The sequence below is a fragment of the Poecile atricapillus genome, chromosome 4 (assembly GCF_030490865.1).
Source record: "Poecile atricapillus isolate bPoeAtr1 chromosome 4, bPoeAtr1.hap1, whole genome shotgun sequence".
Lineage (NCBI taxonomy): Eukaryota > Metazoa > Chordata > Aves > Passeriformes > Paridae > Poecile > Poecile atricapillus.
In genome coordinates, this window is record NC_081252.1 from 68,343,880 (window position 1) to 68,365,810 (window position 21,931).

Below are 21,931 nucleotides of genomic sequence, written 5' to 3' on the forward strand. Positions count from 1 at the left end.
AGGGGCTGCCAGGGCCCAGTCCTTGAGCCTGATGTCGTGCTTGTGATCAGTCATCAGCTCAGGGAAGCCAGCTGGTCCCAGTCTGACCTGCACCCACCCGAACTGGTGCTACCAGAGCGGGGGAGGCTGCCCTGTCCCCCTGCAGCTGCCATGAAGCAGGAGAGTTAGGCAGACTGTCACTGCTAGAGACAGGAGGACAGGAAAGTGTCCCTGGCCCCAAACTGCCCCCACCTGGGCCACTGTGAGGAAAGCCTGAGGGTTTGTGTTAGAGCAGGCTTGTTCTGGCTCATCATGTTGGGCCCCATTGAGGATCCTGGAGCACAAAGGCCACAGTGCATGACAGTGCCTGATCTCACTGAATGTGCAGCTGTGGGGGCTGCATGTGGAGCATCCACGATCCTGTATGAGGAGCCCTCTGTTCCCTCAGTTTGGGCAAAGATGTGACATGTGAGATGTGTCATTTAGCAGAATGCTAAAGGAAATCCTCTCACAGCAGGGGCCTGGCAATGCTGATTGCCAGTGGGGGCAGAGGGAAAGGGGGGATCTTTCAAAGCAGGGCTGCAAGGTAAGGAAAACATGGGGACATCTGTGTCCTCAGGTGGCCCAGCAGGCAGTACAGACACTGGAACACATGGAAAATGGGGTGGGACCTTATTAAACTTAATGCTCTCACCTCAAAATCACCATCATCAGGCTCTATGAGCTTGATCCTGATAACAACTTGATGCATCAAGCTGGACACCATGAGGGCAACGAGGAAGGGAGAGGAATGAAATGCTGGTTGGGAAAACTCCGTGCTCACCAGAGGCTGCGTTCTGGCTACAGCATGGTTGGCCCCGGTTAAAACAGGAACTCTTCTAGGGTTGTTTTTCTCGTTTCTCTTCTCTCAGGAAATCTTGTGTGTCTAAAAATTGAGGTCCTCTGACTTGACGAGGTCACGGGGGGCTGGCCCGCAGCCAGGCTGGGTTCCCAGGCTGCTCTGCCCATCCCTCCCCGAAGCCACCACTTCCTCCAGAGCGCTGCTCTCGCACAGATTTCTGCAGTTCTGTGAGGGGAGATCTGCTCCTCTGGGTGCCTGCTGTGTGCTCTGCTCTCAGGAGGCCGTATCCTCTCAAGACCTGTTGCAGTCTCCGAATATAAACCCCCCTTTGTTGGGGAGAGGTTGACTTGACTGAGCCGCATGATCAGTCAGGTGACAAAATTGGGCACAAAAGCGGAGCAGAATGAGCAGCTGGGTGAGGGCATTAGCTGCTGATCCTGCCTCTTGACAGGCTGTGTTACTCCTCAGGGAAAAATGAGTGCCTGGCCCTGTCTTCTGCTGTGGAGCTTAACCATGGTGTGTTTAACAGGTAAGTCCTCCCGACACAGGGTTTCTCTTCACTGGCTGAGCACACGGGTGGGTGAAGCCACCATGGGCCTGTGGGAGCCCTGGGCAGGGCTGGGGGAAGGCAGGGAAGGAAGGAAGGAAGTGTTGAAACACTGGCAGTGTTGGAAATGGGGTGCATGCGGTATATACAGAAATTTGCTCTCACAAGAGGAAAAGGAAAAAAAGGAGAATTAGAGCTGTATTACTCTGCGTATTGAGGATTTGCAGAGGCTTTATCTTAAACCCCAAGGAGCAGGATGCCTGTTGGTAGGCTGGGAAAGATCCGCTCTCTGATATTTCAGAGATCAGCCTGACATCCTCAAGGCTCTTGTACGTACCAAGGTGCCACACGCAAAATAACACATCCTTCAATTTTCCCTGGAGATACTTTGGATTATTCACAGTGCTCCTTAACAAAATAATAATAATAATAATAATAAATGTCTACAAAGTAAAATCGCTGTTCCATGATGTAGACAGTGTAAATGCAGGAGAGAAAATGGTCTGATGAAGCTGAGGTTGTTTGAGTACTGTTTTTTCACACCTGTGACTGACAGTAACTGGTAAAATACACACTTTACTAGTGCTCAAAACTATTTTTTTCAGCCTGCTGAAAACTTCTTTTTTTCTCCAGAAATTGTTAAATTACTAAGAAGTACTGGCTACCAAAAGATTATTGATGGCTACTGAATTTTTGCAAACAAGTATATTACTTCCGGTAACGAGTTGTGGAAATCTACTTTCCATTTTAAAAAATTCCTCTTAGGAGCACCACCATTTGACATTAAAACCAACCAACCAATGAAACATATTCAAATAAAAAACCCCAACAACAACAAAATTCATCCAGCTGTGGGCAGTCCAAGCTGTTGAAACCTCTGCAGTGTCTCTGGCTGGCAGAGTTGAGCTGTTGGGGACAGGAGGGAGCTGTGGCAGATCAGTCTCTGATCTCAGAGGTCCTCCTGAAAGTTTTTTCCTGGGAATTTGACAGCACTCTTAACTTAGTGTTTATGTTGGGATCAGTTTAATGGATCTCAGGACTGACTCAGTTTGTTGCCAGAGGTGAGGAAAAATCAAGCAGACTGGCTTCAGCCCCTGAGACAGTGAGTCAGATGGGGGGAATTGTGCGTCTTGGTTCTGGGTGGCAGCATGGCCACAGTGGCAATGCCCTGTGTGGGCACTGTGGAGCTGCTCTCCCTCCCTTGGACCAGTGCTGGCACCTCTGTCCCTTGGGTTTGAGCCTCGGGCAAACCAGCATGTTACAAACTGATCACTGCAAGATTTGGTGTCTCTGTTTTAGGGCTACAGCTAGAAAATGAGATTTAGTTCAGTTGGTGCTGAACATTATTGGCACAGTGCTAATAATGCCAAGGTTGTAGGTTTGATCCACATATGGGCCATTCATTTAAGAGCTGGAGTCCATGATCCTCTAGGTCCCTTCCAACTCAGACTATTCCATAAATTCTTTAAAACCTGGGCAGTGGCTCAGATAGCTGGGAGCTCCTCTGCTGTACTCAGTAATTACACCAAGATGGATTTTGGCACAAAGCAGGCAATCATCAATAGGAGGGAGCACTCCCAGCAAACTGTCTCCATGTGATCACAACCTTATAAAGACTCTTTTATCCATTGGCGTGATCCTGGTGCAGAACTTTAACTGGAGCTGCCATCAGCTTGGCCTGTTGATGTTGATGTCCATACCATGGTAGTGCTGAGCACTGGTGCCCACCGTGCCTGGCCTTGCATGGTGGGTACAAAATTGAAAGAGAAGTTAAAGGCTGAGGGTGAATTAGGGCTGGGGAAGAGTCTGCAGGGATGTGGGTCTGACACCTGACAGCTTGTGCTGTCACCTATCTTGTCACCTTGCCCTTGTCCTTCCTCACCTAGATCCTGCTGTCAGGTGTTAGCTGCACTCTTTGACCTCCTTGAAAACCACAAATCAATTTCTTAGGGATCCTTGTGTTTTCTGTGCCACGGGGCATGGATTGCCAAGGGGGCTTAGCAGGTTTGTGCTGCTTGGGAGAGCATTTACACCCCACAGTATCAGCTCCAGTTGCCTATTGGTGCTGTATAAGGTTGAGTGTTTTCAGAAGCTGCAGTAAGTACTGAGTAAATCTGCCCTGAGTTCCTGAACCCAGCTGGTGGCACAGCTGCTGTGGCATAAGCTGCCTGTTTTGGCTTTGCTTTTCTTCCTTTGCTTAGTACCATACTGCTAAATTAACAATTACCTGGTGCTTTCCATGCTCAGTTCCATGGGTCTCTCCTCTGTTAGACACTGGAGGACATTACCTATGCCTGTGCCCAGGGATGTCTTCCATCACCAGATGATGTTCCAGTCTACCATGTATCACAGCAAAACAACCTGAGCTGCTGTAATACCTCCTTTCTCTACAGATTGCAGCAATCCTCACTCTGAGGAGGGATTACAGAATTAAAGCAAGTCTTGGCCTGCAGGTTCCCTTCTGGTTACTGGATGTAGCACCAGACAGCTTAAAAAACCCCTGAGCCCATCTTTTCTTGGCTGATCTGTTTAAGAGAGATGGGATAAAGCAGTCAGCTATTTGATAATCATCTTAAATCAGATTGTCATGAGATCTCAGCATAAACAGTCTCAAGGAGCTAACAAAACTGACTGTTTCAGACAATTCTCACACCCGGGAGTCAGACCTCCATTGGCATCTACTTACTTGTGGCCTCATGGACCCACTCATTTATTTCCTTGGTAAGTCTCTGATGTGCTAGACATGCTCAGATGCTGCCTCAGATCCTTGCTCTGAACACAGCAGTGGGGAGTTTTCTGGACATCAAACAAGCCTGTGTGGTTTAAGCAGTTGATAAAGACCGAAATGAGGAGCTGTCATTAAAGGGAGAACAACAATTCAGCCACTAATTATGTTTTTTCTTCTCTTAGGTATTGCTTTAGGCCAGATAACCAGCACTGAGGTTCCCATTGCATCAACCCCAGCACCTCCCAGTACAGCCAGCACTGAGGTTCCCATTTCATCAACCCCAGCACCTCCCAGTACAGCCAGCACTGAGGTTCCCATTGCATCAACCCCAGCACCTCCCAGTACAGCCAGCACTGAGGTTCCCAATGCATCAACCCCAGCACCTCCCAGTGCAACCACTGCTGCAGCCTCTGCTCCCCCAGCTGCTCCTGCAACACTCTCAGCTGGACTGACCCCAACCACTGCAAACCCTGCTGCATCCACAGCAGCTCCATCTGCTGATCCAAGCACAAAATCCCCTTCCCAGACTCTGCCCACCACCACGGGGACCGCCCCCACCTCTGGCAGCAGGGCTGCCTCTCAAGGGTCTGCAGCACCGACAGCCACATCCAGCGGTGTCCCAGCGTCCCCTCCAGGAGTGACCACATCCTCTGGGGTCCCAGCATCAGCTCTGCTCCCCACCACCCCCCAGCCCTCCAGCTGCAGCACAGTGAATGTGACAGCCTGTGCCCGCTGCCCCCCTGGGACAGTCCCCACCCAAGGTAAGGGTCCCTGCTCCCATCTTCTGTGTTAGAGGGAAAAGGGATTTGTCTGGGGAGGTGAAGCCAAAACTTGCTCTTGTTGGAAGTTTGGATAGGCAGCAGGAGAGGGACTTAATTCATTTCACCCTTCTGAAATCAAAGATGTTGTCTTTCCTGGCCTTGTGCTGTGCTTTGGTCTTCCTGAGGCTTCCCCAGTGGGATGACAAAGTAATGGGATTGTGGCACAAAGTGTATCACGAGTACAGTTTGATTTATTGGCAGAAAAACATAATTTTGGGGTCCAGGGCCAAATACAAGGTCAATTTCCAGCTGTCTCGAATGTTTGAAAGAGAATCTGCTGTAGAGATAGCCTTTTACAGTGGCCTTGAGAAAATCCTTGATCAAGCTCTGCTGTGGTCAGCAGTGCATAATATAACCTTTCCTGGAAGTTATTTGTTGTAACATGGTTGGGTTTTGATTTCAAACACCACCACCCCATTCCACAAAAAAAAATCTCAAAAAAAGAAAATAATTCTCCAAAATACAAGCCATGTACTTTTTGCTTGTTCCCTGCACTGCAGGGCACTTTTTAAAAGCAGCTCTGATGCTTTAGAGTGAATCTGCAGAAGGCAGGAGTTCTCTCACCTCCCTTTTATGCAGGACCTTCTTTGACAGAGCCTTCTCTTGCCTGTGTTGGTGGTGCAGCTGCAGTAAATCCCACCCAGTTCCTCTGTGTGGCTGGGATTGGTTTTGTGGAGCAGGGAGGGGCAGAACTTGCCTGCTGGGAATGCATGCCATGTACCTGTGCTCAAAGAAAAGCTGTTGCTGCTTAAGGCAGATCCTCGACTCTGGGGCTTTACATAACAGTTCTGCTTCCTACAAGCTTAAATTATCAGTAATCTAAAGAAGTATACTGGTTTATTTTTATTATTTGTTTTTGGTTTTGTTTTTTTTTTTAATCTTCTTTTTGTGTGTTGGAGGGAAAACAAGGAAAATTTTCCTGGACCCTCAAATTAAAGAAGGAAAAAGCAGTCAGCTTAACTACTGGAGATCCACACTGGCAGCTTTGACTCCTTAGATCATCTTTTGGCTGTTCTGCAGCTTGCTAACAGTGGACAGCAGCATAATTAGCATGAACATTACAGTTTCTGCCCTCTAAGAGTGCCTTGCCAGGGGAACTGCATCCCAAAGCTTCTGCCTTTGTGGCAGTGACCTGTCCTGGCAGACACAGAGGTTGCAGTCAAGTCTGATCCTGATCCTGAGTTTTTGTTCCAATTTAGGCACCTTGAGCTGCTCGTGCTGCACAGGGGGCTCGTGTGTAGATCCCAGTGCTTGCAGCCCCTGCCCACCTGGCCACTACCAGCCCCAAAGTGGGCAACCATCCTGCCTGCCCTGCCCACAGGGGTATTACACCAGGTGAGTGACTGTGATACACCACAAACACTTCCCAGCTGTAAAAATCTCTTCCTTTGGGCTGTTGGAAAAGTGCTGCCAGGGTTGTTTCTCAGAGGCTGAATTCTCCTCACAGGAAACCTTGGTGTGGATGTCCTGGTGCTGAGGGCTGCTCCTCTCTGGGCTCTCCTTTTGTACCACCCTGTCTTTTGTCTGCACTGAGGGGACATGTTGCTTTGTGGTGGGGAAACAGGAGTGAGCTGTGGGTTCACCTCCTCAGCTTTTCTGAAGGATATGTCTGACCAACAGGCTCCATCTCCCTGCTTTGCCCAATGACTTTCTCAGTCCCTGTTTTCTTGCCCCTGAGGCATCTCACTATATTTGAGTCCCTGGCATCTAAAGCAATTCCCTCAGCTGATGGAGTGTGGAAAAGCTGACAAGACATCCCAGCCAGGAGCCCAGTCCTGCAATTCCAGGGCTCATCCAGGGCTGCCTCACCCAGGGATGCTGTTCAAGTGTCCTCTGGCTGCCAGATGTGTGCATGTGCTGCTCTCTCCATTTTATTGGATTTTCTCTTGCTGTATCCATGTCTGCAAACAGTGAGCTGTGCCCTTTCAGTGGTGGCAAGGACAGGGGGGAGGGCAAGAGCCTCCCCAGGACTGTGTCCATTGCAGGGCAGCTCCATTTGAATCAGTCCTGGGGACTGGCAACAAAATCTGGCTGTAGGAAGGGTGACCTGACTGTGCAGTTTGTTTGCAGCAGCCCCTGAGTTTGAGGTGCCAGCAGGATCTTCCTCTGTGCTCCCCCCTTGCAGTTTGTGCTGTGAGAACCTGCCTTAAAAATGTACCCCCAAATAATTTAAAAAACCAGTCAGGAGCAGTCTCCAGGGCACACAGAGCTGCTGTGTTGGGATGTGGGAGAGGGCCAGGGACCAGAGAGGGTCAGGCAGCAGTGCTGGGCTGGTGTGTGCCAGAGCAGGGACCAAAAGTGGGGGGGTTCTGGAGGGCACCTGGGGGTGCAGTGTGTGCATGGCCATCTCCAGGTGGCTGCCTGGGCCTCGGGGCTTCAAAGGTGCCATTGAACATTTCTGTGGTATTTGGAGAACTGGGCCTCCCCACAGCTTTGAGCGGCTCTGGCAGGCCAGTTTTTTGTTTGTTTGTTTGTTTGTTTCCAGTTGGTTTGGGGGTTTCTGGTTTGGGTTCTTTCTGCAAATCTCATGCAGCCCTGAAGTTTCTGAAGGAATCAAAAAGCATGTCCTTGTTTTCCTCCAAAGCATCTCTGAGTATGTTATCAAATTCCCATACCCACATACTTGAGGGGGATTTGGCTCTGTTAGTGATGAATGTAAAAGCTTTCTCTTCCCCTGACTTTGCCTCATTTCCTCCCCCTCCTCCTGGACATTTTGCCTCCCTTTTCCCACAGTCCCTGCTATTTAAGGTCGGGGCTCTCACACGTCACTGCCTGTGGTTTTGGTCCTTTTTTAAGCTCCTGATTCCCAGCAATGGAGCAGCTCCTTTTGAAATCACTGATGGATGCTGAACAGCAAACACCTTCTCTATTCCATTTTCAAGAGTGGATTTAAGAGTCTGACTTTAAGCCAAGGGTTTTAAGCTTGACCACAGCATATTTTTCAAGACCTTCAATTCAGATGGTCCCTTTCCATATTGCTCAAAGGCACAGGGCATCTCTAATGTTAGTAATACAGAAAACTTTATTTTTTCAGTGGACCTTTAACATTCAGGTGAGTTCAAACTGATGTTTTTCTGCCTGAACTCCTTTTTCATAACTGCTCCATTTCTAGACTTGTCAGTGTCATATTCTGCTCTATCTTCTCCAAGTGGATAGAGGCTTGGGTGACCTAAAATTGTGTCCCACTCTGCTCCCTTCCCTCTCAGCTTCCCAAGGAGCACCGTGTGTCTTCCCTGCCCACCAGGACATTTTGCTAATGAGTCTGGGGCTGCAGCCTGCAGAGCCTGTGAGCAAGGTAGGCTTTGGTTTGTGTTCAACCCAAATGCATTTTCATCACATCATGCTTTTTCCCAGGGCCAGATGTAATTACCAGGTAACTTAGAAGCACTGAAGGGTAACCAGGTTAAAAATAGCCCAGATCTCTTACCTATTCTGCTGTTATTAAAACAAAAAAAGCAGATCTCAACCATGCTTCCATGCTTGTTTTTGCAACAAGTTAATGCAAACTCTGCAATGAAAATTGGGAAAAAAGTTTTATGAAATTCAGTTTTAGCACAAGGTGGGAGCATTGGCAGGAAAATAAAATATTCTCTATTTCTGATAGCAAAAATTAGTCTAAACCATCTTTGTTTTCATTTAGACAATCTTTCTGCAGTCTGAATATTAAGTGTAATACTCTCCTTATTTTCCACACGTTAAAACTGGGGTTTTGAAAAGGAGCTGCTTTGCACCTGGCTGATGCCACTCAAGCTGGTACAATGTTTTTGCAGACAGGGTAACAGCATGTGCAGAACAGAACAGCACTTACTTATGCAAAACCCTAATTAACACATGCAGTACAGCAGCTCCTCTGCACCCAAAATGGGGTCCTGCTTGAACATGCACAACTGTTCCTTTGAAAATCCACCCACCGAGCTGCTGGGCTGTACCCAAACCTTGGCTGTCACTTGCTGAGTCTGGGAGGAACAAAATCTGACTGGTGACAGCGATGGGGTCTGTCACTGCCTTTACTCAGCAGCTTTGAACACTGTGTTAGACAACAGGGGAGTCTGTGGGGGTGGCCCCTAAATCCTGCAAGTATAAATGTAAAAAATCCTTTGCCTTGCAGGGAGAGGGGAGATGGGTTTGGTTTCATCCTGCTCTGCCACAGCCTCTGCTGCCTGATGCAAATCCAGGTTTGAGGCAGATCTTACCCACACCATGTCCAGCTCCTCTCTGAAGCTTAATTCTGTCCCATGTGGGCAGTGACCATGCTGTGCATCATCAGGCACCTATAAACCCACCTGAACTCCCAAGTGCTGCTCTCTCAGCTTTCCTGTTGGTGTGGTGAGACTCACAAATTGGGTCCTGCTGGCCCCTGGGCACTTTGGGACAATTCACTCCTTTTTGTGCCTTGGGAAGGGCCTGGTCATGTCCTCCTGGTCCTTGTGGTGCAGGGAGGGAGGCTCTGCACCAGCAGAGCCACCTTGGCTGCTGGGTCTTGTGTCCTTCCTTTTGCAGAGAAGAAGATTCACCCCAGACTTCCTGGGGTGGGGGAAAGCCTGGAAGGGTGGGGTGACTGGAGAGGTTTCCCCTGGTCAGAGACCTGTTCCAGCTGAATAATTTGGGAGCTGGCACTGGGGTCATCTATTCCAGCTTCATTCCAGTTCAGCCTGTGGTGCTGGGAAGGGTGGCAGGTTTCTCTGTCTCCTTGGTGTGTTTTTGAGCGATGTGAGATGTGCCACGGGGCATCTGCCAGAGCCCCCCATGCATCCCTCAGCATGGCAGAGGGCAGCAGGGAACTTCCATTGCTCTTTCAGAGCTTTGACAAATATCACCCCAAAAATCCTAAATTAGCCCCTGAAATGCCACCTGAAGGGTGTTGTGGGGAGTTGTTTGGTTGCTTGTAAAATGGGCACAATCAAATCGTGAGGCAGTGTGGGGCAGAGCTGTGGAGGCAGGACCCTGAAGCCTTACTCTTCTCTTTTTCAGGCTATTTTAGCTCCAAGGAAAATGCAGCTTTTTGTCTGCCTTGCCAGCCGGGATCATTTTGCAAGTAAGGAGCCTCCTGGGGTGCGGGAGCTCAGGTGGACAGGGAGGGGGGTTTGTTTTAGCCACTGAGCTGGAACCAGCAGTGTGGTGCTCAAAGACAGGTCACCAGCCATTTCAGCTGCAGGATGGGGCTTCAAGCAACCCGGTCAGGCATCCCTGACCATGGCATGGCAGTTGGAATGAGATGAACTTTAAGGTCCCTTCCCACCCAGACCATTCTGTGATTCTATGAGAATCTCACTGGAGACAGACACCCACAAAACAGCAAAGGTTCCTGGCTGGCGTGGTTGACTGAAGATTCCAGTTTGTAAGAGCTGGCTTTGGTGGGCTGGTTTGATCTTGGAAGTGCTCATCCTACAGCGTGTCCTGCCTCCTGTCCCCTCCCAGCACCAGCAGCTGCTCGTCCTGTCAGTCGTGCCCCGGCGGGCAGGAGGCTCCTCGGGAGGCGTCGGAGCGGTGCGAGGCCTGCCCAGCAGGTAACTGCAGCCGGAGGAGAGGCTGTGCCCGGCTGGGAACACACAGCTCCAGTGGCTCATTCCACTCATCTCATCCAGCCCAGGGGCTGCAGGTCCCTGCAGAGCAGAGCTGTGCCCTGGCAGTGAGGGATCGTGCTGGGATGGTTTGTCTGGCTGCTGGCGGAGGCCGTGCCTGTGCCACACCTTCCCACCAGGCTGGTTAAAGGCTTGGAGCTGTGCTGGTCCCTGGCGTGCCAGAGAGCCCAAATCCACAGCTGGGTAACAGCTCCAGCAAAGAACATCTTTGTGGTGGTGGCTTTGCTGAGGAAAGCACAGCCTTGCTCTCAGAGATGGATGTTCTGCAGGGGCAGAGGGACACGGGGGGGGATGCAAGGGATGTGGCCGTGCTCCCTTCTGTGCTGTCTGAACCACCAGGCTGAGCAGGTGAGCCAGCAGGGCTGGGCAGAGCTCAGGCAGAGCCCATGGCAGTGGGCAGCCTCCAGTGTGGACACAGCACCAGGGGTGTCTCATAGCCAAGCTGCATTTTAAACATGCAGGAAAGCATTTTACCACTCTGAGACTTGGAACTTCTGTGACCTTTCTCTCCCACAAAGCTTGGGAAACTGAGCTGTGCTTTGAAGTCTGCTCAGCAAGTTTCAAACAGCTGGAAAAGGTGTTTGAATCCAGAATTGGAGAGGATGAAACACTGCTGACCTCCAGCTCCCATCTTCCCTCTACATTAAAGCCAGAGCTCACTACTAAACCCCTCTCCCACTACTCCTACTCACACTGCTCTGTTTGCTGAGGTCTGACCCCAAATATTCTTTAGTCCCTGTTTGTTCTGTTCTAACCCTTTGCCCCCAAACCAGGACCAAAGTCCAGGCTCAGCTTTTGTTACACACGTGAAAACTTAATGCTCTTTCTCCCTGTGGCTTTGAAAGCTGATTCATCCATAAGCAATTGCAAAGGTCCTGGGGTTTAGTCTCAGGCCTTAATATTCTGCTTATTTGCTATTTAGGTACATTCAAAGGTCCCAGTGATGACAGATGCAAGGCCTGCAGGACAGGAGAGTACCAATTACAGCGGGGCAAGGAGAGCTGTGACCTGTGCCCAGAAAACCACTACTGCCCTGTGAGTCCCCATCAGCTGGGGGCAGCCTGTGTTAACCATGACAAGCTAAATACACTGCAATTAACACTTTTTTTTTTTTTTGTAATCTGAGCTTCCTTTATCTTAAACATAGACAGGGCTCTGATGCAGGGAGATGATTAAAACTGTGTTTCCAGGAGTGTGGTTTTGTGCCTGAGCTGCCTGCTCTGACTGGGCCATGAGGGGATGGTGTCTGCATTAATGAGGGGGTTTGATGTATTAATGACACCTTCTGCCCTTCCCCATACTCTAACACTGCAGGGGCAGACAAGACTGAATAATGATGACAGGTTCATTCCTTTATTTATTTTTTTTTCCTCCTAATGCTAAAATGTTATGTTCCTTTGCCCTGGTTGCCTTCTGTAGTTTGTTGGTGCTGAGTTACTTCTTCTCTTGGGCAGAGCCCAGATGTGAACCCAGTCAAGTGCCCTCCTGATGCCTTCTGCCCCAGGGGCAGTGTGGAGCCCAGCTACTGCATGGAACTTTTCCTGTACAAGGCAGGGGACTCCTGCCAGCTGACCCCTGCCACTGTCATTGTGCTGGCCACCTTCTCAGCAGGTGAGTCTGGGTCCTCTCTGTCCTCTGGTAAAACAGGCACCCCTCTGCAGCTCTGTGTTGAACCAAGCATTCTCTGGGTGGTGTATTTTGTGTTTCTGGAATGCTGGATTTCTGATGAAAGCCCTTCTGGCTGCTTTCAATGCCAGTGACAGTCCTTTCCCTTGCTCTGAAGGAAAGTGGCACAGTGCTGAATGCTTGCTGTTTGTCCTTGGGAAGCATTGGTGTGTGTGCACCCTCAAACAGGGATTCCTTGGCTGCACAAAAGTAGGAAAAAGGAAAATTTCCTTTTGGTATGAGATTGTTTCCTGAAAGCATTCCTGCCTAAAGTCATGCCACAGCATCCAGCAGCATGGGGAGCTGCTGGCTCATACAGTGTTGGTTGTACTCATGCCAAATGTACCCTGTACCCAACAGTCAGGACCTGCTGAGTGTGGGGAGCATCCCTTCAGATGCCACCTGCTGTAACTAGGGCAAGCTAATGAGTGCATGAGCTTTGCAACTGGGAAACTGCACCAGGAATTATTGTTGCAAAACTATAAATATGCATTTTTAGTCTCAAGAAAGGGAAAAACAGAGTTCTCTTGTTTTTAATCAAAGTTGGGGGGAGGTTTAATCAGAGAGTTATGATGAAAATGAACAACTGTTACTGGTGTGGATTGCAGAAAGGGCAGATGAGGAAGGAGGGAGGAGGAATCTGTCTCCTGTGCACAGAGAGATGAAGAGCAATCCCAAAGTGCCCCTTACACTACCAGAGATGAAAATCTTGTGTCAAGAGAGCAAAGTCAGAGATGAGTAAGCCATCAGAGGATAAAGAATATCCAACAAGCCTCTTATTCAGTTTCTGTGTTTCAAGTGTATTTTATGTACTTCCTGAAGACCCATTCTCCACTTGGCTCGCTGTTGTTAAAAGGAGAGAGAGGGGAGATTAAATGCATGTGTTACTCCCCACTGTGAAAGACACACAGCTCCTCCAACACCAAAGCAGAGCTCTCATCGCGCTGATCTCTTGGCAGCTGAGGAGGGGACTCCACGGATTCACGGGAGGAGATAAGGACAGCAGGGTCTGGAGGAGCTCTAGCAGCACCCTCTGACTCTGTCTCCATGGGGCTGGAATGCCTGATGGGAACAGATGAGGGTTGCTCTCACAAGCTGTGGCTTGGTGCCATGAGAAAGCTCCTCCACTGACCCCTATCCCCTCACACCAGGCTCTTGTCCAAAAATCTGCCAAAACAGATGCCATCTGAAGCAATTATTAATTTGAAAAAGTAGATTAAACTGAAGTATATGAAAAGACTGCCCAGAGAGGGACAATGGCCCATTAACCAGCATTTGTGATAAACAAGTCTGAGGGTCAGGGAACAGCATTCCTGCCTCTCCCAGAGCTTGCTGCAAAGAGGGGGAAAGGAAACAGCCCACGCAGGAACCCACGGGTATTTCACGGCTGGTCTCACAGATCAAGTGTTTACCATGAGACTGTCTGCTCACACAACCGAAATTTGGGTGTATTTGTCTGGCCATATTGCATCACAGCGACAGATTTGTGCTCTTCTGTTCAGAGCAATTTTCTCTGTTGATGCTTCTGCCAGGAACAAACGAACAGAATGTCGCAGTACTTGAGATTTGCCAATTACTTCCATGTCTATGCCCAATCCAAAAGTAATTTTTCCTGACAGCCCTGATTTCAGTCTAGACTCAGAGTTAATCTAGGTTAGTTACTTCTTGTGCTTCAGTGTAAGCACCATACAGGGCAAACTAAGTTCTCAACAAGATCCTTTTGGTGGGGTCTGCAGTGAATAAGATGCCAAGTGGAAAACAGTTCCAGAGAGCAGCGAGTAAATGGGAGTAGGAAATCAAGTTACTGAATTATTTCAATAAAACTTGTTGGTTATCCATTGCAGCTTCCAGAGTTAAACTGAACTGCTGAAGCTGAGTGTTACTTTTGCCAGTGGAACCTTTTTTCTTCCCTCTCTCTGGAGAGGGACAGAGTATGTAGGAAAAAAAACTCCCTTATTTTACCAGAAGGGAAGAGCTGAGCTGAGAAGCCTCAGAGCAAACATCACCTGTGTGAGATTCAACTTCCCATCTGTGAATAACTACCCTTCCTTTCTTTCATTCTTTCCAGGTGGAATCATTGTTGTCTTTCTAATAATTCTGAGACAGCGGCAAGAGCACAGCAAGAAATCCTTGAGGTCGCTGTTGCTGCCCCGGGGCTCGGGAGGACACCCCACGTATGGGGGCATGGAACACACAGAGCCAGTCTATGCTGGCTGGTAGCACAGGCCACGAGCAGCAGCCACCTGCCTCTCCCTGCCCTGGGGCAACACTGATGTGGTTCTGGGCAAGGTGTTTAACCACCAGCAACCTGGTTCTGTATAGCTGAAATCCATGCTGGGAAATAAAACTCAAGGTTTTGAGTTGTGGCTACTTGTGCAAACCAACCCAGCTCCCTGCTCTGCTGCACTGGGCTAATGGGAAAAGTCTTCCCCTTCCAATTCCTGGCTTTATGCACAAGTAAATACTTTTCTTCTTTCCTCAGGGGGAAACCCCCCCAAACAGCAATCAATCATACCTGTTTCTCCATTTTAATAGTCAGCTCAACAGAGGACTGACTCCTCCAGTTATTGAGGTTCCTTTGCACTAACATGAATATGCCTCCTTTTAATAATATGCAATTTTTTATTCTGTTCCCCATTCTCGAAATTTTTGCATAAGCACAAGTCAAGAAAAGGGATCCTAAGGCTCTCCCCTTCCTTTCAGCTGTGGGCAAATATGTACAAGTAAAGTAATGGTTGATTCCTGGACAAATAAGTCCCTTTTGTTTCCTGCTGTCAGGTGGTGCTTCGGAGTGGAGCTATGAAGGAGCAGCGTGCTGCAGGCACATGCCCTGCACCTTTCTGCATGCTGAGAGGGGCCTGTAGGAGACCCAGTGCCTAAATGCCTGGGCAAAGTTCTGTCCCTGACCCTGCACACCCCATTCATCCAGGAGAGCAGCATGAGTGGTTTGTACCTGTTTGCTGTGGCACTGTGAACCTGCTTCTGTGCACCCAGCCCAGTTCAACCATCTGGTTAAACTAATGTGATTTGTATTTTCCAGAGATAATTTCTGTGTGGGGCTGGTTGACTCTTGTCTGCTCTATGTCCCCTATCATGTTTTTATCCAGGCATTCAGAAATGCTCATCACCTGGACTGGAGCCAGTGTCAACTGCTCCACAAAACCAGTCCCTGTGGCCTCTTAACCTTCCCACCTTGTTTTCCTTTTCCTCCTACAGACATTCCTGCACAGGTGCTGTGTAAACCCAGCCCAGCCAGCTGTGACCCTGTGTCAGTGCTGTGCTTCACCAGCCCTCCATGGCCAGCAAAAACAGTATCACTATCAAAAGATCCACTGCACAGAGGTGGTAGCAGGTGTTACTTCTCACTTGACCTTGCAGCAGCAGAGATGGCTGAAGGAACCATGGCTGTGGGGGTTAAGTGGTTTCTGCCCTCAGCTGCTCATTCTCCCCTGCCCAGGGAAGGTGTTAGAAGTGCTTAAAAGAATTTATAAAATATATCATTTCTGTGATGTCTCTCAACTCTTGTCAGGTCAGTAGCTGGGTGGAGGACTGGTACATCAGCTGTTGTGGGCAGCCAGGTTACCCAGAGAAGCTGTGGCTGCCTCATCCCTGGAAGTGTTCAAGGCCAGGCTGGATGGGGCTTGGAGCAACGTGGTGTAGGGGAAGGTGTCCCTGCCCATGGACCTATTTTCCTTTTTTCAGAAGCTGCTGCTGTTCTGGCTTGAACTCAAAGGGCTTCATGCATTTCTTAGATATAATCAACTTTCCTGTGGCAAGGCCACGGTGCTCCTACCAGGTGATGTGCTCAATTTGTATAATAAATGCCTCATTTTGCCAGAGAGGCAGGAGGTCACAATTTTGTCTTCAAATCCAAGAGGAGCTGCTCCCACATGATGCACATGATGGCAGGGGGTTGGAAGTGGATGGTCTTTAAGGTCTCTTCCACCTCAAACCATTCTGTGACTCTAACCTGGATCAGCAGCAACAGGGATGGTACCTACAAACCCTCCCCACTGTTCCAGCAGGGGCAGAGCTCCATGCAGCCTCTCTCACTGCTGATTTAGGAGACATGAAGTTTCTCTCTGGCCCAAGGCTGTGGTTTTCCTCAGAGCAGCACAGAGACACAATCCTGATGCAGAGCACCAGGTGATCTCAGCAGAACTATCAGCCACCAGTGTCAAAGCAGATCTCTGAAATGCTTTTTTAAAAAATGTAGCTGCTGTCACACGTTGGACACTCCACACGTGAAGCCAAACCAGAGCCAAAAAAACCCTGTCTGAAAAAGCCACCGTCAGAGTCAGACCTGACCAAGCAGGACCAGCATTTTTGACAGCAGAAGGCCCCTGAGGGAGCAGTGCTGGCTGGGCTGGGGAGCTCCAGCTGTCACAAAAACCTGTAAAATTATGAGCAACAGAGAGCAGCACTGGGAAAACTGGACTGCAAGAAATGTCAGCATTTCTGTGATAAGCAACAGTGTGAAAACAGCCACAGCACAGTCATTATCACCTCCGTGGAAGTGTAAAACAGTATTTCCAGGGTGTCTCTTAGGAAGGCCTGGAGTGTAAGTTTTCCCTATGAGAGAACAAAGCCCTGTTCCCTCACTGCCAAACCGTGCTTTCTTAGGATGTATCAATTCCACATTTTTCTTTAAAGGAAAAAAAAAAAGGTGCCAAAATAAGTATACAGAGCTGTTTTACAAAAGAGACTTAGCAACTTCTTAAATAACTAGGAATAAAATTCAACATTTAATAAGACATTGAAGTTTCTCAAGCAGTCAGACATGGAATAATGAGACTCAACAATGTGGAAAAATCCCATTAATACGTCTTTCAAGGTATTTTGCTTTTCCAAGTAATTCAAATAAAAAACCTCCTAAAACCTGACCATGAACACAAAGCTATTGAACAAAACAGACATTTACTCTGATTATTTTTCCTAGGTTGTATGAAAATACATCTAACATACTCAACTGAAAATTGTTTCCATGCTTGCTCATGTGAACAACAAATTCTGAAATTGGCTGTCATGTATCTAGCTTTTTTGCTAGAAAAGGAAAGACATTTTGCTACTTTGATGGGCAAGACACAAAGAACATCATTTAAGGCCACATAATATGCCACAGTAACAGTAAATGTTGTTTAGATTAATTTATAATAGAAAATCCTTCAAGTTGCTGAATGCTAAAAAATATCGAGTTGCATCAGGAGAAAGCTCAAGTCTTAAGGATTGTTTTGCCTTGTATTTGAACAGTGGGAGAAGGAAAACAATGTCACTTTTCTTTCAGCTTTTTTTTTTTAAACAAAATTTCAGCCTGTTTTCCCAGGCTGCAGAGCAAGGTGCAGAAACCTTCATTACAACGCACCTAAACCCCACCTGTCCTAGTACAGAAACCAGAATTCTCCTGGATCACCACCTGAGTGCCTGAGCTGAGCTCACAGGGTTACGTGGCCAGTATGTGTCAAGGGAGAGACTTTGATCCACGTTCCTCCACAAGATCAGCCTACAGGAGGTGCCCAGCAGCAGGAAGGAACTCCCAGCAACTCACAAGCGAACTCCTGCTCTGCCATCCCCGTGATGCAGAACTCCGTGGGCCAGAGGGTCGAGCAGTAAAGAGCAAGGAGAGGTAGAAGGAAGCAGAAGGTCAAACAGCCCCTGGCTCAGAGCTGTTTGTGTGAACAGTCTCTCTGTTCCCACAGACAGACACAAGGGTGGCTGTCCTGCATCCTGCTGTGCTGAATGTGCTTGTGAGCCCCTCGGGAGGCTGTGGGCACCGTGCCCCAGCCCAAAGCAGGGGGGCTGTGACTGCAGCAGTCCCTGTCAGAACAGGCTGTGGCTTCTGGAAGTGAGGATCTGCCTCCTAGGACCTGGGGCATCACCGCTCCAGAGTGATAGAGCTGTTACACCTACACATGAAGATGAAAAAGCAACAAAACTAAAAAAAAATTAACAAATTATGAAAGCAATGGAATGTAAAGGAAAAATTTTATAATAACTTATTTAAAGGTATTCTTACAAAGCCTTCCTTACATGGTATAGTATTCAAAGAATGGTCCCAATGACATCAAATTCCTTCATTTTGTTTTAAAGCAATGAGGAAAATATTTCTGCTTTACTACCTGACCTCATTTTCCTTCCCTTGAAACCCCTTATTAAAGAAACATCCATAATATCATTTCTTGGTTTTGATTTTATGCATGGGACTGTTCTTCAGCCCCATGGCAGAGAAAAAGTTTCCCTCAAAATCAATTAAAGAATATTGACTTTTAACTTAAGTGCAAGGCTTGGCATACCATTTTAAAAAAATGCAAACATGTAACGCTTCCCCTGATTTAGAACTGTGCTATTTCTTAAAAAATATTTAAAAAAAAAAAAAAAAAAGAACCTTCCAACAGTGTTTATAAAAACTGATTCAAAAAAGCATTTTGGTAACAAAACAGAAACCAAAGTGTTCAGCAGAGGGCAATGCAACATTTATAACCTCTTTCAATTAATATCTTCTAATAAAGCCAAAGTTTTTACATATTGGGAATAAATGGGGGTTTTGGTAATTCCAAGAACTATATCAAATCTGAAGAAATGCCTTGGTAAAAAAACAAAAACCATACACTTCCATGATATAGCAAGGCTTCATTTTCAAAAGGGCTACACAGAGTTCCTGCACTATTAACTAAGCTAGAACATACACAAATGGCTCAGTGGACATGGAGGTGCACGTGGTGCTTACGGAGGGTGGGTCACAATGGCACAACTCAAAATGTGCTTGGAATGCTGCCTGGTCCTGCCAGGGACATGCACTGGGGAGAAAACTGGCAAAGATGTTTTTCTTTACCGTTTTTTCCTAGTTCTAGTATTATTTCCATCAATACTAAGTCTTGTATATTCATCTCCTTGTGAGTTAGTGAGGACCTAATGCTAATGGGAGTGAGGAATTCAAAACAGCTTTGCTGACACGACACAGTGGTGACAGGACAGTCAAGAGCAGAGCTCCTAAAAAACTAACAAAAAATTTCAGTCTGTCAAGAAGCCAGTTTTATACAAACTTTATCCAAAGGAACAGAGTAAGGCTAAATTTCACATCAAAATTCTTCCATGCTTCTTCAAAAATCTATTTCACTTTTACTTAATTGTTTTTAGTTTAGTTTTTGCACTTTCTGTTTCATTCGTGGGTGTGGTCTTGTTCCTTGTTGGGTATTTCTTGCATTATCACAAAGTTGAAATGCTTGGACTCCAAGCATTCCAAAGAAAAGTTTGCCTCTGCATTTTACCTGCCATTGAGGGGAAAAAAAAAAAAAATCACGTAATTTTTTCCAAATAATAGCTTTTGTAAGATTTATTTTTATTAAAACACAAAAATCCTAGTGTATTGGGCCTAGATTGCAAGACAATATCCCTTTAAGTCCAGACCTGTACAGCTCTGCAAGATGAAGTAAATTCTTGTTTTGTTGGGATGAAATATAGGAAAAAACAGTATAGAAAAAAATCTCTAAGGAAGATTCCTCCTCTCTGGTACAGGGTGTGCCTTTCCCACCACGCACCACATTTCTTGGTGGAAGAATATTTATGATCATGATTGCTTAAGAATCATTTTTGAAGAGCACAAACCAATTGTTGTGTGTGGTTGTAGCGAGAGACACACCTGGGTCATGGCTGGCATTCAAGCACTTGCTCAAAAACACACAAGGCAAGCAAATCTCATTGGGACCACAGACCAAGCCATTTCTTACTCAAAAGGACTTGAGAACTAACAACTTCTTTCAAGGATATACTATTTTAAACATCTGTTGGTTGACAAATACTATCTCAGAAAACTATGTTTACGCCTACCTGGTTTGATTTAACCTACCTCCAACCTGCAAGTATTTTGGAGGGAACATTTTACATTCGTAACAATTCAAGTGTAACTGTAATGCTGAGTAACAAGTTTGGTTTGTCCTGAAGTTTGATGAACTATGCAGTTCGTTATCAGTGCAGAAGCAGCAGAAGACTGCTGTGGTTGGCTCAGTGGATTTATAAAACAAAACAAAAAAATCCCCCCCCATTGTAACCTTTACAGAATATACGTAAAATTGTGTCCTTCCCTGGTCATATTCACAACTTATCTACAAGATAGTGTTAGCAGTAGAAACTGCAGTCCATGACTATTTGCATTCAGCTCTCATCCATCTGTTCCTCCTTCTCCTGGGCTTGAACTTGTTCAGTTTTTTGCGGGGTTTTTCAGTCTTCTGAGTTTCAACAGAATCCACCCCGAGAACATGTTCAGAGCAGCATAACTGTCCATTCAACATGGAATTTAGTACTGTCCTATCTTGGTGCTCCTTGCAGAAAGAGTTTGGGCAGAAGTGGCAGAAAGAAACAGAAGGTTTGCCACAAACATCACAGTGGTGCCAAGGACACTCCCATTTCCCTGCAATCAGAACCAAAGAGCCCATTAGTGCAGACTAAAACACAGCATCATCTCCTGAAGAAGTTTTGTGTTGCAGCAGCTGAACCAGGCACAACTTTCCTGACAAAACAAATGACAGCAACTACCGGGGCTGATCTCAACACTCAGAATGCTGCATCATACTTCCAAAGCTCAGCTGGCAGCTGCAAGGAGCAGACTTGACACACTCATTTAAATACAGCAGTCAGCTCCAGCTAGAAGAAATGACTCAGGTTTTGCTCAATAGCATTTTACAGAACCCACAGGCTGGTAGAGCATCCAAACATCTGGTCAGCTGTTGCCTACTCTTAGAGCAGTCCCCTGCCTGTTGCCAGTCTTCCTCAGGAAGGTTTGTGCTTCACTTACAGATGCTCTTTTGCCCCAGCCTACTTTACCAGTCCTTGGTTTTATTTGTTTCTGGGATAACAGGCTTTGCCTGCTTCCCTTCTTCACATCCCACCTGACATGGCTGACCGAAAACAGGTAACTCCTGTGATATCTGGAACTGCAACCTGATGTCTGCTGCTCTTGATTTCCCTACTTGCCTTCTTTCAGAAGCTGCTGTTGTTCTGGCTCAAACTCAAAGGGCTTCATGCATTTCTTAGATATAATCAACTTTCCTGTGGCAGGGCCATGGTGCTTCTACCAGGTGATGTGCTCAATTACCTACATTTGTAAAACAAATGCCTCATTTTGCCAGAGAGGCAGGAGGAGGTCACAATTTTGTCTTCAAATCCAAGAGGAGCTGCTCCCACATGATGCACAATGAAATTCCTGCCACACAAACCGAATGTTTTCAGGATGACAACCCTGACAAGGTTTCAGTGCAATAAGTGAGGTACCTGCACAAATTATTTATATAAGTCTGTCTAAGAAATGGGCTGACTCACCAAAAGGACGTTTCACCAAACCAAGGCAGGAGAGATGATAAGCTTTAGTACAAGATTTCCTGTCACACAACACCAGCTGGCCTCCATCACCACAACGGAAACAATCATCTTCAGATTCTTTCTTCCCTTCATTTTTCGTTCTGCGTCTCCGTGTTCTCTTTTTGGTCTTTTTGCCTTTTTCTTCTGAGGCATTAGTGGAAGAATTCTAAAAGAGTAACACATAAATCTGTAAATGCCAGTTTTGCAAAGGAAAAACATGACACAACCTAGCCAAGCTGTTGGCGCACCCAGCGGGCTGTGCACAGCCAAAAGCTTGACTTGGGGCAGACCTGCCCAGTGCTTCACTGTACTGATCTGTGTTGACAAAAAACCTACACTGACCCTTGTGAAAACTCATCCTGAAAACAGATCTTCTCCTTACAGGACCTTCCTACTGAAAAAAACCCCTTCATTTTC

The 21,931-nt window shown here is 47.2% G+C and overlaps 2 protein-coding genes across 2 annotated transcripts in view; one reads left to right on the forward strand and one right to left on the reverse strand.

The window, feature by feature from the left end:
* Positions 1-905: 905 nt before the first annotated feature.
* LOC131579000 (uncharacterized) lies at positions 906-17,979 on the forward strand. Its single transcript, XM_058838366.1, has 10 exons — positions 906-1,192; positions 1,289-1,349; positions 4,278-4,856; positions 6,116-6,251; positions 8,123-8,211; positions 9,888-9,951; positions 10,335-10,423; positions 11,421-11,533; positions 11,953-12,109; positions 14,232-17,979. Exons 1-10 carry the CDS (start codon positions 1,181-1,183, stop codon positions 14,381-14,383), a joined length of 1,452 nt encoding a protein of 483 aa, XP_058694349.1. The 5' UTR covers positions 906-1,180; the 3' UTR covers positions 14,384-17,979.
* A 152-nt stretch (positions 17,980-18,131) lies between these two features.
* NSD2 (nuclear receptor binding SET domain protein 2) overlaps positions 18,132-21,931 on the reverse strand; it is a 97,665-nt gene continuing 93,865 nt past the window's right edge. Inside the window, exons 24-25 of the mRNA XM_058838368.1 lie at positions 21,476-21,680; positions 18,132-20,567 (exon numbers count right to left, since the gene is read on the reverse strand). Of these exons, the coding sequence (XP_058694351.1) occupies positions 20,302-20,567; positions 21,476-21,680 (471 nt within the window). The 3' untranslated portion in view covers positions 18,132-20,301. The remainder of the gene's footprint in view (positions 20,568-21,475; positions 21,681-21,931) is intronic.

Excerpts from the sequence above, each read along its gene's own strand:
- LOC131579000 (XM_058838366.1), top strand. Across the intron at positions 4,857-6,115 it reads TGGGACAGTCCCCACCCAAG|GCACCTTGAGCTGCTCGTGC; the intron begins GTAAGGGTCCCT and ends GTTCCAATTTAG. Across the intron at positions 12,110-14,231 it reads GCTGGCCACCTTCTCAGCAG|GTGGAATCATTGTTGTCTTT; the intron begins GTGAGTCTGGGT and ends CATTCTTTCCAG.